Raw genomic sequence first — 13,084 nt, forward strand, 5'->3', positions numbered from 1 at the left:
TATTTCCATAGCAATAATGGAATACAAAAATACCAGAAGAATCAGCAGAAAATGGCTAATATGAAATTTTATGCCTGTGCTCTGAAATAATTTCCTGCGCCTTATAATTAATAGTTAAAAATAGTTACAATTAATGGTAAATATAATTATAATTAACGGTCTACGGTATTTTTAAATCATGGTTCAATATGTCTCCAATTTATGGTTCAACGTATTCCTACTTCACGGTTCAACATTCTCTAATCATGGATGCCAATTCATGGTTCAACATATTACCAAACAATGGTTCACTCAAAGCACCAAATCATGGAACAACATTTTACCATCTTTTGGTTGCAACTTTTTTTGTACCATAATTTGGTGAAACCTCGAACCAAATTTTTACAGTATATATATATATATATATATATATATATATATATATATATAATATTTGACGTTGAAAATAATCGAATATTCAGTTAAGCAGAAGAATCGGCGTTTGAAATAAGAAGTTTCGAGATGGAAAGTAAGATTGATTTCAAACTCTTAAAATGCATGTGCGTTGCAAATATTAAAATCTAATATGATACTGAAGACTAAAATTAAACCCTAAGTTCATAATTATAGTATAATTGCCCTATTAATTTGGAATACTATTAGCATTTCTGTTTCAAATTATTAAAAACGATTTCTGATCGGATAAATTTGTTTCTCAGCATTCTATGTAAATTAGAATCGAATAAAGTTTTATTAATTACTTTTACGATCAATTATTATTATATAGTAAAGAAAACCGTATGCTTTTTATTATTCTGAAATTTATTCCTAAAGAATTATTGCTATAAATTTCATTAAAGGAAATGATACTATTTTGTATTAGCTAAGAAATACCTGGCGACAGAGTAGAATCTTGGCTAATAGCGCATGCGCCACCAGAATTGGCGCTGAAATATATTCTGTGAGAAACTTCATTTTTGTTGTACATTCGAAGTTGCGATGCATATGTTACGCTGTAAGAAAGAAACCTAGCGCCAGAGTGTCGCTATGGAAAATAAATGTATGGAAAGTTTTGAAAGTGTTATTTTCTGTAATCTGTGTGGTGTTATTTTATTGTGATATATAGCTATCGACGGGAAATAGAATAAGTCAATTCAGGTACATATGACTTTTAATCATTTAAATTTAGAATTTAACGAACATTCACTTTATTGTAGTCCCTAATAGCACTTCAAGTTTCTAACGAATCTAAATGTTTTGGGTCAACGCTACTTTGATGTAGTTTATAGTTACACTGCGAGAGTCTTAATAGCATCGTTAAGGAATCAACGATGATATGATGATTTCATATTAAAACTATAATATATTTCTATTAAAACTCAAAAGAAAGCAAATTATTATTAAGTATATATAAATACCTTGAGAGCTGCTGCAGCATTCCTTGCGATATGGACCCAATTGCATCATTCACTCTCACAGTAGATTTCTTCTTATAAGCATTGATCAATACTTCCAAAAGAAAGAGAAGGAAAAAGTGAGGCACAACCTATGAAAAATCCGAATTTGGTGATTTTGTGAATACAGATCATAAAGCAAAAATTTTAAAAATATTACTTCAAAAACGTTTCCATACACCGAGTAATTCAGCTAAACATGATTAATTTGTAGGAGAGGCAGTTTTCACAAAGACAAATCGGAATCATATAGCAATCGAGATTGGAAACACCATCTTCATGTGTTCATCATTACTTGACATTTGGACATGACTTCTGAACATCGGTGGATTTGGCGTAGTTGTCCCATTTACTGGCCTGCAAGATCGTGAACATACTATGTCCTTCTGATATTATTTAAAGAAATGATGCAATATACCCGGTTGAAAATTATGAGGACCAGAAGCTATTTCAAAAGTTCTCTGAAGCTTGGGAAAAAGTCCAAGACACGTCAGGAATTTCCCAAATTGTAACGGAATTCTAAGCGCCGAAGATGTAAAATGCATTTTGCTGTTCAGTGCATGTTTTTGTTCAGTGTATCCTCAATGCATTTCATTAATGTCTTGCAAACAAGACGAATTTTGTTCTTTCACATGCCGCTGTTTCATTTCCCGTCTTCTCTGTACCCTAACACATGAAAATGGCGCTTCCAACCTTGCATTAGTATGATTTTGATTTGCCTTTGTGCAAGCTATGTCTGCCAAAAGTATTTCGATTGGCTGAAGTACCCTATATTTATTATATGCTAGTGCAACTAATTAAAAAAGCAGAAATTTATAATTTTAATGCACTTATATTTAATGCACTTTTAATGTTCTGATTGTTCAAAACAAACAATGCGTTTTTGTTTAAGGTCAAACTGATCACATCAAAGATGGAAACAAAATTAAACAGAAAAGGTCTTTCAATCATAAGCTCTCGATATTTTTGAAAAATAATGCACTTGTATTTGTTCATCTAAAACTATATAAGAAAACACTAAAATAAATAACACCAAAATGTTATGGATAAGCAAATAAAATATAACGGTATTTGGCGATACAGCATCTTTGGCAATTTTGAACAATTTCAAAAGTTAGTTTCCAAATTCTTAATAATCGGTTCTCAGAAGGAAACTACAAAATAATACATGACGGCACGATTCATTAAGAACTTTAATTTACATGCATGTATGAGTATGAGTTTCAGTCGTTTACAGAGGGTAGGGGACAGAACATCCTTATATTAAAGGCGAATTATAAAAAACGTATTGCTGATAGACAACACTTTTTCTGCTAAGGGAAGAATATAATTTAAATTTTTAAATCATACAGTTTTAAACAAAATATCTCGAAGACGATGGCGACCGTTCTCTATGCACTGATGCAACATGTTCACCGAAATTCTCCCGATTAACATTCTTCGACTGAAACAAGTTTGCAGGGTTATGTTTGGAAGCCTCTGCCTCGAAGTGCTCGCCAATCTCATAAAACACCGCCAACTATAGCAGACGCCATCCTACTAGGCAGCGAAGCATTAGGGTGTAAGGGGAAACGCTATTGGTGTTCTCATAAAAAAATTACATGGCATTAGATTGTACAAGTGTATCGCCCACGGGATAACACCTCGAATCGAGATGAGCCATCCAGGAAACGGGCCCACCAGTGGCCGAGCGGTAACATTGCTGAACACTTGTAGATCGATCCGAGGTTCGAATACCGCGAACAGGCTGGCTGCATGGGCGTTTTCGTGGTTTTCCCCATGTGTAACAGGTATACGAGCTAGTTACCTTAGAAAGTGCTCCACGAAGGCATCCCTCCCTTAAGGCAGATAGCCCTCGAGTGCTTTTCCATAATCTAATAAAACCAAAACCAAACCATCCAGGAAACTGTCATCGAAGCTCGGACTGGAAATGCATCTCTTCTAAAGCTTGTTGTATAAAGTTTTGAATCATGTCCACATAGCGCTGAGAGTTGACCGTATCTGCTTGATTGTCTTCCTCAAAAAAAGTAAGGACCAAAAGCTCCAGCTCTCGACAACGAATACAATCGCATCACCTATTGTAAATCTGCTGCAATTGAGGAATGTTATTCGGCAGGAAACAATGAGAATTCCGATATACACGTTGGAACGGATTGTTGAACATGTAGAAGGGAACTTCAGAACTAGAACTGCGTCCTGAAGGGAATGTGGCAGAAATCATTCATTCATACAGACTGTGAGGAGTGTAAGCCGATTATGTTGAGTCACCAGGCAGAGCTGGACTTAACGTGTCACAGTGCCATTACAGTACATCCCATCCAAAGATAAAGCCCTGCCCATTTACAGAGATGGCTCAAAAACCGAAAAGGGCACAGGTTGCGCCTACTGCGTACTTCAAGGAAGTAAAGTAGTCAAAACTTGGGAAAGACGCCTAGAAGTGAAAAATTCCGTCTTTCAGGCGAAGCTTCTTGGACTAAAAGCAGTTATCAATTTGACCAACCTTTCATGTAACTGAAAAGATAACTATATATAGCGACTCAGCCTCAAGTTTGGAGGCAATTCGAGGATAAAGAAGTTGGAGCCCAATAGTACACAACATACAAAAAATTCTTCTAAGTATCCCATCAGATGACAGACCATATCTGTTCCTGGTTCCCGCACATATGGTAAATGATGGGAACTAAATAACGGACTTGCACGCTAAATCTGCAGCTAACAATCTTAATTGACTCAGAAACCGAGTAAGCGTATCATCGTCATATTTAAAGAGAATTACGCTAAATTATCTAGCATGGAAGGGGCAAAAAAGATGAGATGGTGAAAATACAGGAAGAAAGTCATACGGGTTTTCTAAATGTTCCATATATTGCAAAGACACATAGTGGGGCACAGACTCAGTTTTATACGGGCCATGGTCCCTTCCTTCACTACCTTCATAGTTTGATAAACGCGACACAGACTCATGTGAAGCTGGAGAGGTAGATGATCCAGATCACTACCTTTTCAACTGCCCAAACACATAGAATGAGCACCTAAAAATTCTTAGCAGTGCCTACTAACCGCAGTGGGCCAAGAATAAATGTGAAAATAAGCAGGCCAAACGTAAGATTATCGTAAGGCCAATTATCAGAAATATCAGATTCTGTGTAGTTAAATATTAAAAACGGAAATGCCCTAGCAGTTTCGGCACCCTGCAGCGGAGAACACTGCTTTGACTAAACATGATTTGAACATGACTTGAACTGCAGCCTAGCGCAACTAGATCAAACAATACTAACACTTAAGGATTAGTACAGTAGCAATGATACTCTTTACAGCTACCGCACCCTCAATATTAGTTGCAATTACTCAACGCATCACTACAAAGGTGCCAGGATCTGAAAGACATCAACACTTTCTGAGTTACCTATGATGAGTTACAAACTATTGAGATGTAGCATAAGTTAATCAGTTCGTAATGCAATACAGAAAAACAGCATTGTAAGTATAAGTACTTACGTACTACAGATTTAATTACTCTCACCACTACTCGCATTTGCTGAAAATACTTTTTATAAAATAGTTGAACAATCGTAAAAGAACTTTCAGTCATAGCAAATGTTTTAACTATTGATACTTTAATTATATATATATCTGTAACAGAACTGTAAATATGGACTGTATATTTTTTCGGACTTTTGTTCGAATTCAATCCCACCATGTACATAATGTTAATTAGAATTACTGGATACATATTGATGAACCCCGAAATCATCAAAGCTCATATAAATAGAACATAAATATTGTATGAAAACAATGAGTGTACAGTTTATACAATAAATGTACTCACCAGAACCCTGTATATTTAGATATGAACTCTGTGTCTATTTGTTATGAACCTTGTGTATTTATGTAGGTCCTTTATTCCATAAATCTTAATTATTCACATTAACACCGCCCATTTTCAAGCTCAGGTTTTCCATCTGCCAGGATGACAATACACTGGAAGACATTTACTTAAATGTCAGGTCAGTGGTCGACCCTTGTGGCGCATAGTGCATAGAGAACGGTAGCCATCTCCTTCGATATATTTTGGGTACTTTTCCGTTTCGCCCGCGCAAGCGATAAAGTCGCCAAAAATGATACAACTGACGCCAAACGGTATATGCCGGCTGGTAACCTTTTACCGCCACATTTTCAAAGCAAGTCGCGGGTCGCGGCTATTTCTAATCAGTCATGTCTTTCTCCTAATACGTCAAAAATGGATGAAAATCCAATGAAAATTTGAGATCTTCCCAGAAGAGAGGAAGAATGTGTCCATTTTTTTTTTTTTTTTTTTTTTTCAAGCGAAAGGCGTTTTCCCTAAAATTGCTACTTGTGATAATAATCATGAAATGAAATTAAATTCGAAACGAAATTCAGTGGCGCTGTAACCTTTCAATTTGTCCCAGTAAAAGAAGTATCCGGAAAAGCACATAGTTTAAGTCATCGAAATTGAATTTCTTGAAGTGTGTGAGGTTTATTTATGGTTGGAGCGATGAATTAACTTCAGTTAAATGGTGTGACAATCAGTCAGTTGAAAATCGGTCATGGAACAATTGTGAACTGGAATAACAACTTGTGCGAGTTTGTGTGGATTCTTTTTAACCGTAAACAACGGAAAATAGGACGACCTGGTATGATCGTCGAAGTGGATTGAAAGCATGTTCACGAAGCGCCAAGAACAGTGCGAGACGGATTCTACTACAGCAGTTGATCTTTGGTGGATCTTGCCGTGAAACAAACAAATGTTTCCTTGTGAAGCTGCCAAACTGATCCATGAACATTATATTAGAAGCAATTAAATATCGAAAAAGGAACTATAATATATTCGGATTCGTACAAATCATACTGCACTGAAAAACGTGATGAGGAAAATTTCGAAGATTTCAAAGTGAACTAACTAACTATATATACAATTTTGCTGATTGGGAAACTGGTACACAGGCCGAAAAAAAAAAAAAAAAAAGAAAGAAAGAAAGAAAGAAAGACGATGAGGTAGCAACAAATGGCGAAATAAGAAACACGGAGGAACGGCACGCCATCATTTGAAAAATTATCTCGCGGAATTTATTTGGAAAGGGAAACGAAAGACCCATTTCAAAAAAAAATTTAAGCAACATTAAAATGTTCATGCCTCTAAAGAAAAAAAAAATCTTAGAACTAACATTTGTTAAATTTTTTTTTTATGTGTATACTGTGTGTTGTCGCCAATAAAGTTTGCTAGGCGATATTTGCGCCGGCGAAATGGAAGAATACCATATTTTGTTTAAAACTACATTATTTAAAACTTTCAATTATGTTCTTCCTTTAACGAAAGAAAAAATGTCTATAAGCAATACTTTTTATATTAATTCGCCTTTAAAAAACGTTTCTGTACCCCAGACCATCTTTCCCAATCCGGGGAATTTTCCAATTACATTACATGCAACACCAAACAGTTGAAGAAAGCCTGATTTCTTCACCGATTAATCTTTGATATTTCTCCGAAATAAATGGTTACCGCTATTAATCATTAGCTTTAGTAATCGAAATTCACTGTGTATACGAGAAAAATACATTTTATTCACTTTCACACATTAATTTCTCTCACGTTTATAACGTTCTAGTTCGTTTACGTGCCCTTGGTAACTAGAACTTTTATGGAAGCGTCTAACGACTACTTGCTGGTCTTCCTACAGCTATAAAATATAGGTTCAAAGAAGAACCTTTATTCACTCAAATAATAATATCCTTTTATTCACTCAAAGAAATGTTCACAGACGGCCCCTGCTCAGGCTTACGTGAAAGCCTCTACTTGGACTTTAACTTACGATAAAAAATTTTAAAAAAATAAATAAACTAATTATAACTAGCTAAACTTTAGCTAAAGCTGTACAAAGATAACTAACCGAGTTGGCCCGTAATTAAATCTCACCGGCGGTTACTAACAGGCACGTAAGACTATGGCCGTACGTAGTAAGATAGACTTGACGCAACTACGTGGCAGAAAACTCTCTATTGAGAACTTCTGAGCTCTTCTACGGAAGTGACTGAACTTCTATTAAATGGCGGTTCTACTTCATTTACATAAAACGCAATACTGAAATCTTATTTTGGCAGAGATTTGTAGGTGGGAAACAAGAATTTAAAGGAAAGGGTTTTGTTCGGTGTCTGAAAGAGTATTGCTTGGCAGCATTGTTTTACGCCAAGCAGAGTTTGGCTTTAGTGTAACCCTAAAGTTATTTCGTTTTTGCTTTATTAGTATGAATGATTTCTGACTTGATGTAAGAGCATATGGTTGCTCGCTCTTAGCTAAGTTACATAGGTAACTATAAGCACATGCGTGTGCTAGTATTCAATAATGTTGTTTTTGTTAAAATAAATTTGTTATTGTTAATATTACAGTCCACTTACTGAACTTAAGTTTCATTAAATAAGTTTGAGCTATCTTCGGCAAGAACAGGTTTAAAACTTAAAAATAACTATTAAAAATCTATCGGCAAGAACAGGTTTAAAACTTAAAAATAACTATTAAAAAAACTAAAATAATCCCTACACGTTTACTCTCTGCAAAAATTCTAGTTACGAAAACTTTAACTTAAAAAACTAAGACTAATAACTAACAACACAATCAACTTCAACAACAGGAAAATTAATTAAAGGATTTACTTGTGGTACATATTCAGGCACTTCTTCTACAGTCTCAAACGATGTTTTGTTGGGATTCACGATGTAAAACAGATACCCTAATCTTTCCAAAAACACGTTAGTCATCTTTCACGATTTTCGCTATAGGCAGGGAGTCCAGGAATTTTCAACTGGAAAAATTTAATTCATATTATTTATTAAATAATGATAAAATGTAGTGATACTAATATTTAATTCAATGTTTATGAATTAAAAATCTATGTTCATGAATAGGATTGCACAAAACAAAGAAAAGAGAATAAAAAATATTCTTGCTTGATATCTTAATTATCTTAGACAATGTCAAACTTCAATACAAATAACTACAAGCAATCACGGAACTTCACATTTATGTCTGTGCTTCGATAAGCTCAGACGAATGAATTCAGAAAATTTTATTGACATACTAAAATCACATTTCACTTTCTGAAAAAATTGAAAGCGATATACAGAACCTCCACTTATCGTCCACATTTGGTCGCCAAAGACACTCTACTTAAATAGCGTTATTTATTTTTCACATCCACTATATCTCAAACTATCCATTAAATTAGTAACCCTTTTTAAATCACGTTCCCAAAACAACATTTCCCACAACAATCGTTTGAAAGGAATTATGGTTGATCTTTACAATATGGTAACTGGTAGTTTGGCGACATTTTGGAGGCGATAAAGGTTACTACCTGGGACTTTGATAATAATGTGAGCAGTACTCAGTTCCGATTACGCATTATTTTGTGTGAGGGAAATGAGAGATCATGGGATATGCCATGTGATATTAATGGACGAATTACGGTTCTTTAATCGGAAAAGGGGGGAAATCGGGAAAAAATCTGGAAATTTTGTATTTGGCTTTATTCTGTGTTGGGTGAAACAGTGTTCGTGAATTTTTGGATCCCATGGCCGTAACTAAAGTGAATTCGAAATGGGTATTTATGTATGTATTAATTTAATGTATGTGCTCGTTTATATTTTAAGTAGTGTTTTTGAATTTAATTATATTTTAATTAAATGATAGTTATTTTGTGAATTTTATGTTTGTAGAAATTTGGTATACGTTTTAGTTGAAGTAAACGTGCATGGAAATAATTTTAATATTTGATACTAAGTATTTGTAATGCTTGCGGTATGAATTCGTTGGTGACGTGTATAATGTAATAGATGATTTAGAGGTAAAAGTTTTTGGATATTTTATTTATTTTATATGTGGAAATGTTCATACTTGGAAAGGGTAAATACTTTTTCGCGATCAGGTAATTTCATATATGTTCTTTTTACCGGGTTTAAAGATTGAGAAAATTGTCATGTATTTTCGTGAAATTTTTCTAATTTATGAGAAAAAAGCAGTGTACATGGATATAGTGAAGAGTGTGCGCAATGCCATTTTTGTGCAATTCTGGGTTGTTTTTTTAAGTAAAAAAAAGTCGACGTGTACATGGTTTAGTGATATTTTAATTAAATGATAGTTATTTTGTGAATTTCATGTTTGTAGGAATTTGGTACACGTTTAAGTTGAAGTAAACGTGCATGGAAATAATTTAAATATTTGATACTAAGTACTTGTAATGCTTGCGGTATGAATTCGTTGGTGACGTGTATAATGTAATAGATGATTTAGAGGTAAAAGTTTATGGATATTTTATTTATTTTATATGTGGAAATGTTTATTTATATGTGGAAATGTTCAGAGATTTCTTGTTAGAACTGAGTCTTTACAGGAAAGTTAATCGACGACGATAAAAAATGAAGCATAGTTAACGGCCAATGAAATGAACAACAAATAGTACTCACTACATCAAGATTACGAAGCTTTGAAAAATTTAAAGCGAAAAATAGTCGCAAAGCAGATCGTAAAGATATTTTGATACTTACCGTATCATCTCGTCGGTGCTACTTTGGTAGACGGTTGCACGGATTTTTGGCGATTTACGTTGGCTCAATTGTTGGCGCGGTTTTTACAATCGTCAGCCATCTTGAAAAACGCTGTTTTTACGCATAGTAAAGTATTCGAAACTTAAAAAAAAAAGTAAATATCGTTAAAAGTAATGGATTAATATTTTGTTGAAAATGTCGTTTTTTAAGTTGGCAGGCAAGTGTAAATAAATACATTTACTATGAGTATAAAATACTAAAGTAAGGTTATTATTACTTTCATATAGCAAAGAAGAGAATAAAAACACCGCTATAAAAACATTGTGCCAAACTTTAATTAGATTAAAATATTACTTAATATGAATATCGAATTAAAAACATTATACCAACATTTAAAAGAATTAAAATATTACTAAATTCAAATATTTTAAAATACGTTATATAGAATATAATTAACATTAAAACATATGTGACAATAATTATCTCAGCAATTTTTGAAAATAATGTATTAATTTTTTTGACAAAAATTGATGGTGTTGGTGTATTTAATTATGGCAAAGCACACTAGGGCTATCTGCCTAATGGGAGGGATGCCTTCGTGGAGGACTTTCTAAGGGAAACTGGCTCGTATACACGTTACACATGGGGAAACCACGAAAACAGCCATGCAGCCAGCCCGTTCGCGGGATTCGAACCTCGGACCGAACTACCAGTGTTCAGCTACTTTACCGCTCGGCCGCTGGCGGGCGACAAAAATTGAAGTATACAATTACAAAATAAAAGAAAAATATGTACTTACATTTTTTTGAGTCATTTAACCTGTCGTTTATTGATAAGCACCACGAAAAAAATCGGAATCAGAATTTAGATATCAAGGAAAAAAATTTTAAAAATGTAATATCAAGGGCAGGAATAAAAAAATTAAAAAAAAAATTATAAATAGATAAAGCAATTTAGAGCCAAATTAATGGATCATGAAGATTAAAAATAACAAAAAAATTTGAAAAAAAAAATCCAATAATAGGTATTGTTTTTAAGATTTCGAAGATCCTCTAACCGCCCCTCCCTGAAGTACAAAGGACAATTCTTTGATTCCGATACCAAATTCTTGGTACTTATCAATAACAACATTCATCTTTGAAATGGATTCATCTTTGAAGGAATTCGAAGATATAAATTAAATTTTAAAATGGCGCGGTAATGCACAAATTTTCAGTAACCAATCAGGGAGCTGATTACAGCTCGTTAATGCACAAATATTCTATAACCAATCAGAGAGCTGATTACATCACGCCTAGAATTAAAATTATTTAAATAATCATACATAATAAAATAATTTTTCAAAAAAAATGCAAAATTAAATTGTATTTTAATATTTAACAGCCGATAATGTTTAAAACATTAGATTAAATTTATAGATATTAAACTAATGACTTTTAAAGTAAGGTGACGTCATTGATTACATCATCCACAACAGAAAATTTCATAAAATAACATAAACAATAAAATTTTTATTTCAAATAAAAATGCAAAATTAAATTGATTTTTAATATTTAAAATCCATAAATAATATTTAAAACACGGAATTTATGCATAATAAAACGCATTATTTTTTTAAATAAAATGACAGCAAAGTATCGGTTACCATAAATAACTTATCCAGCAATTGGTTTACCATAAGTCGTATTACTCGCCAAAAAAAATCGCCAAAAAACCGCCAAAATCCGTGCAACCATCTTCCAAAGTAGCACCATCCCGTCGACCGGCCAAGTAACGCAATTTCGCGCCAACTGTTCTAGTTTATAGAATTCCGGTACAATTTCATATCGACAATAATGCAAGGATGAGGCGCCTAAGTAACGAAAACTACTCATGATTTGCATTGTCAAAAGTATGAGCCATTAGCTTTTTTAATTTTCTATTAGTTTAATTGCATTATCAAATGTATAAGTCATTATCTTTTTAATTTATCATGGGATCCTTTCTATATAAAACAGTAGATGAATTTCGTGAATAGAGTTAAACTTTTTATTCGCATTAAATTATATGACAATTTTTTCCCTCTTTTATTGCAATAATTTTCGTATCCATTTTACACTCATGTCCATAAATTAAGGATAATGCAAAATCAGGCAAAGGAAGAGTTAGAAGCAAAACAAATTTGACTTATTTCTAAAGCTTATTTATTAAACAAAAGGTAAAGAGCAAAAAAGATGCTATATGTTTGATATTATTAAAAAAATTAGCGAATTATTTTTCTCCCTGGAGCAAATTACAAAAAACACCTATTTACAAAAAAACCAATATTGCATGGTTGGTATGATTGTTAATACATTTTATGTCTTCCAGACGATGCAATACAGTCCGTACAACGCCTAGGCATGCTGAGTATCAAATCATCGATCTGATCTTGGGGGATATTACACCACTCAAAACGCAGCAATGCTCTCCGAAGTTCCGGTAGACATGTAGGAGGAGGTTGACGGGCTGCAACTCATCGGCCAAGCATGTCCCACAAGTGCTCTACTGGATTCAAGTCCAGTGAGAATGCTGGCCAGTCCATACGGATGATATCCTCCGATTGAAGGCATTCGATTACGATGTTTGCACGGTGAGGACGGGCGTTGTCATCCATAAACACAAATTGTGCGCCCATGGCGCCCCGAAACTAACTTACATGTTGTTCCAGAATGATGTCCCGATAGATTTGGCTTGTCATGGTTCCAATTTGAACATGCAGGTCAGTTCTGGAACCCAGAATAATTCCACCCCAAACGAACACTTCTGCACCACTGTAACGGTGTCATTCAATGATGTTTTCTTGGTGGTAACAGGTACCTGGATATGATCTCCATATCAAAGTCTGGCGAGAATCTGACTGCAAGCTAAACCTGGACTCGTCGAAAAACATCACATAAGCCCACTGTTGCGGTGTCCACAATGCATGCTCTCTACTCCAGGCTAACCGCAGGCGACAGTGAGTTACAGTAAGTGGAACGAATGACAGGTCTACGAGCATATAGACCAATCTGCCCTAAGCGTCTGTACATGGTCTGCCTTGAAATTGTCGTACCAGTGGCTGAAGAGAGCTG

At 34.2% G+C, this 13,084-nt stretch overlaps 1 protein-coding gene across 6 annotated transcripts in view; it reads right to left on the bottom strand.

Annotated features, from left to right (window-relative positions):
• Positions 1-13,084, bottom strand: part of LOC118205856 (alkylglycerol monooxygenase-like) — a 106,082-nt gene that overhangs the window by 53,857 nt on the left and 39,141 nt on the right. For 5 of the 6 annotated variants that reach the window (XM_085825396.1, XM_085825397.1, XM_085825400.1 and 2 more), the window contains 2 exons: positions 8,103-8,251; positions 1,398-1,525 (listed from right to left, as the gene is read on the bottom strand). In XM_085825396.1, coding sequence (XP_085681522.1) covers positions 1,398-1,525; positions 8,103-8,207 — 233 coding nt within the window. In that variant the 5' untranslated portion in view covers positions 8,208-8,251. Of the gene's footprint in view, positions 1-1,397; positions 1,526-8,102; positions 8,252-9,992; positions 10,134-13,084 lie in introns of those variants that run through there. The other variant, XM_085825399.1, reaches the window with a different exon arrangement.

The sequence above is a fragment of the Stegodyphus dumicola genome, chromosome 10 (assembly GCF_044657685.1).
Source record: "Stegodyphus dumicola isolate Sdum_Otavi_A_Nest chromosome 10, ASM4465768v1".
Taxonomy (NCBI): Eukaryota; Metazoa; Arthropoda; class Arachnida; order Araneae; family Eresidae; genus Stegodyphus; species Stegodyphus dumicola.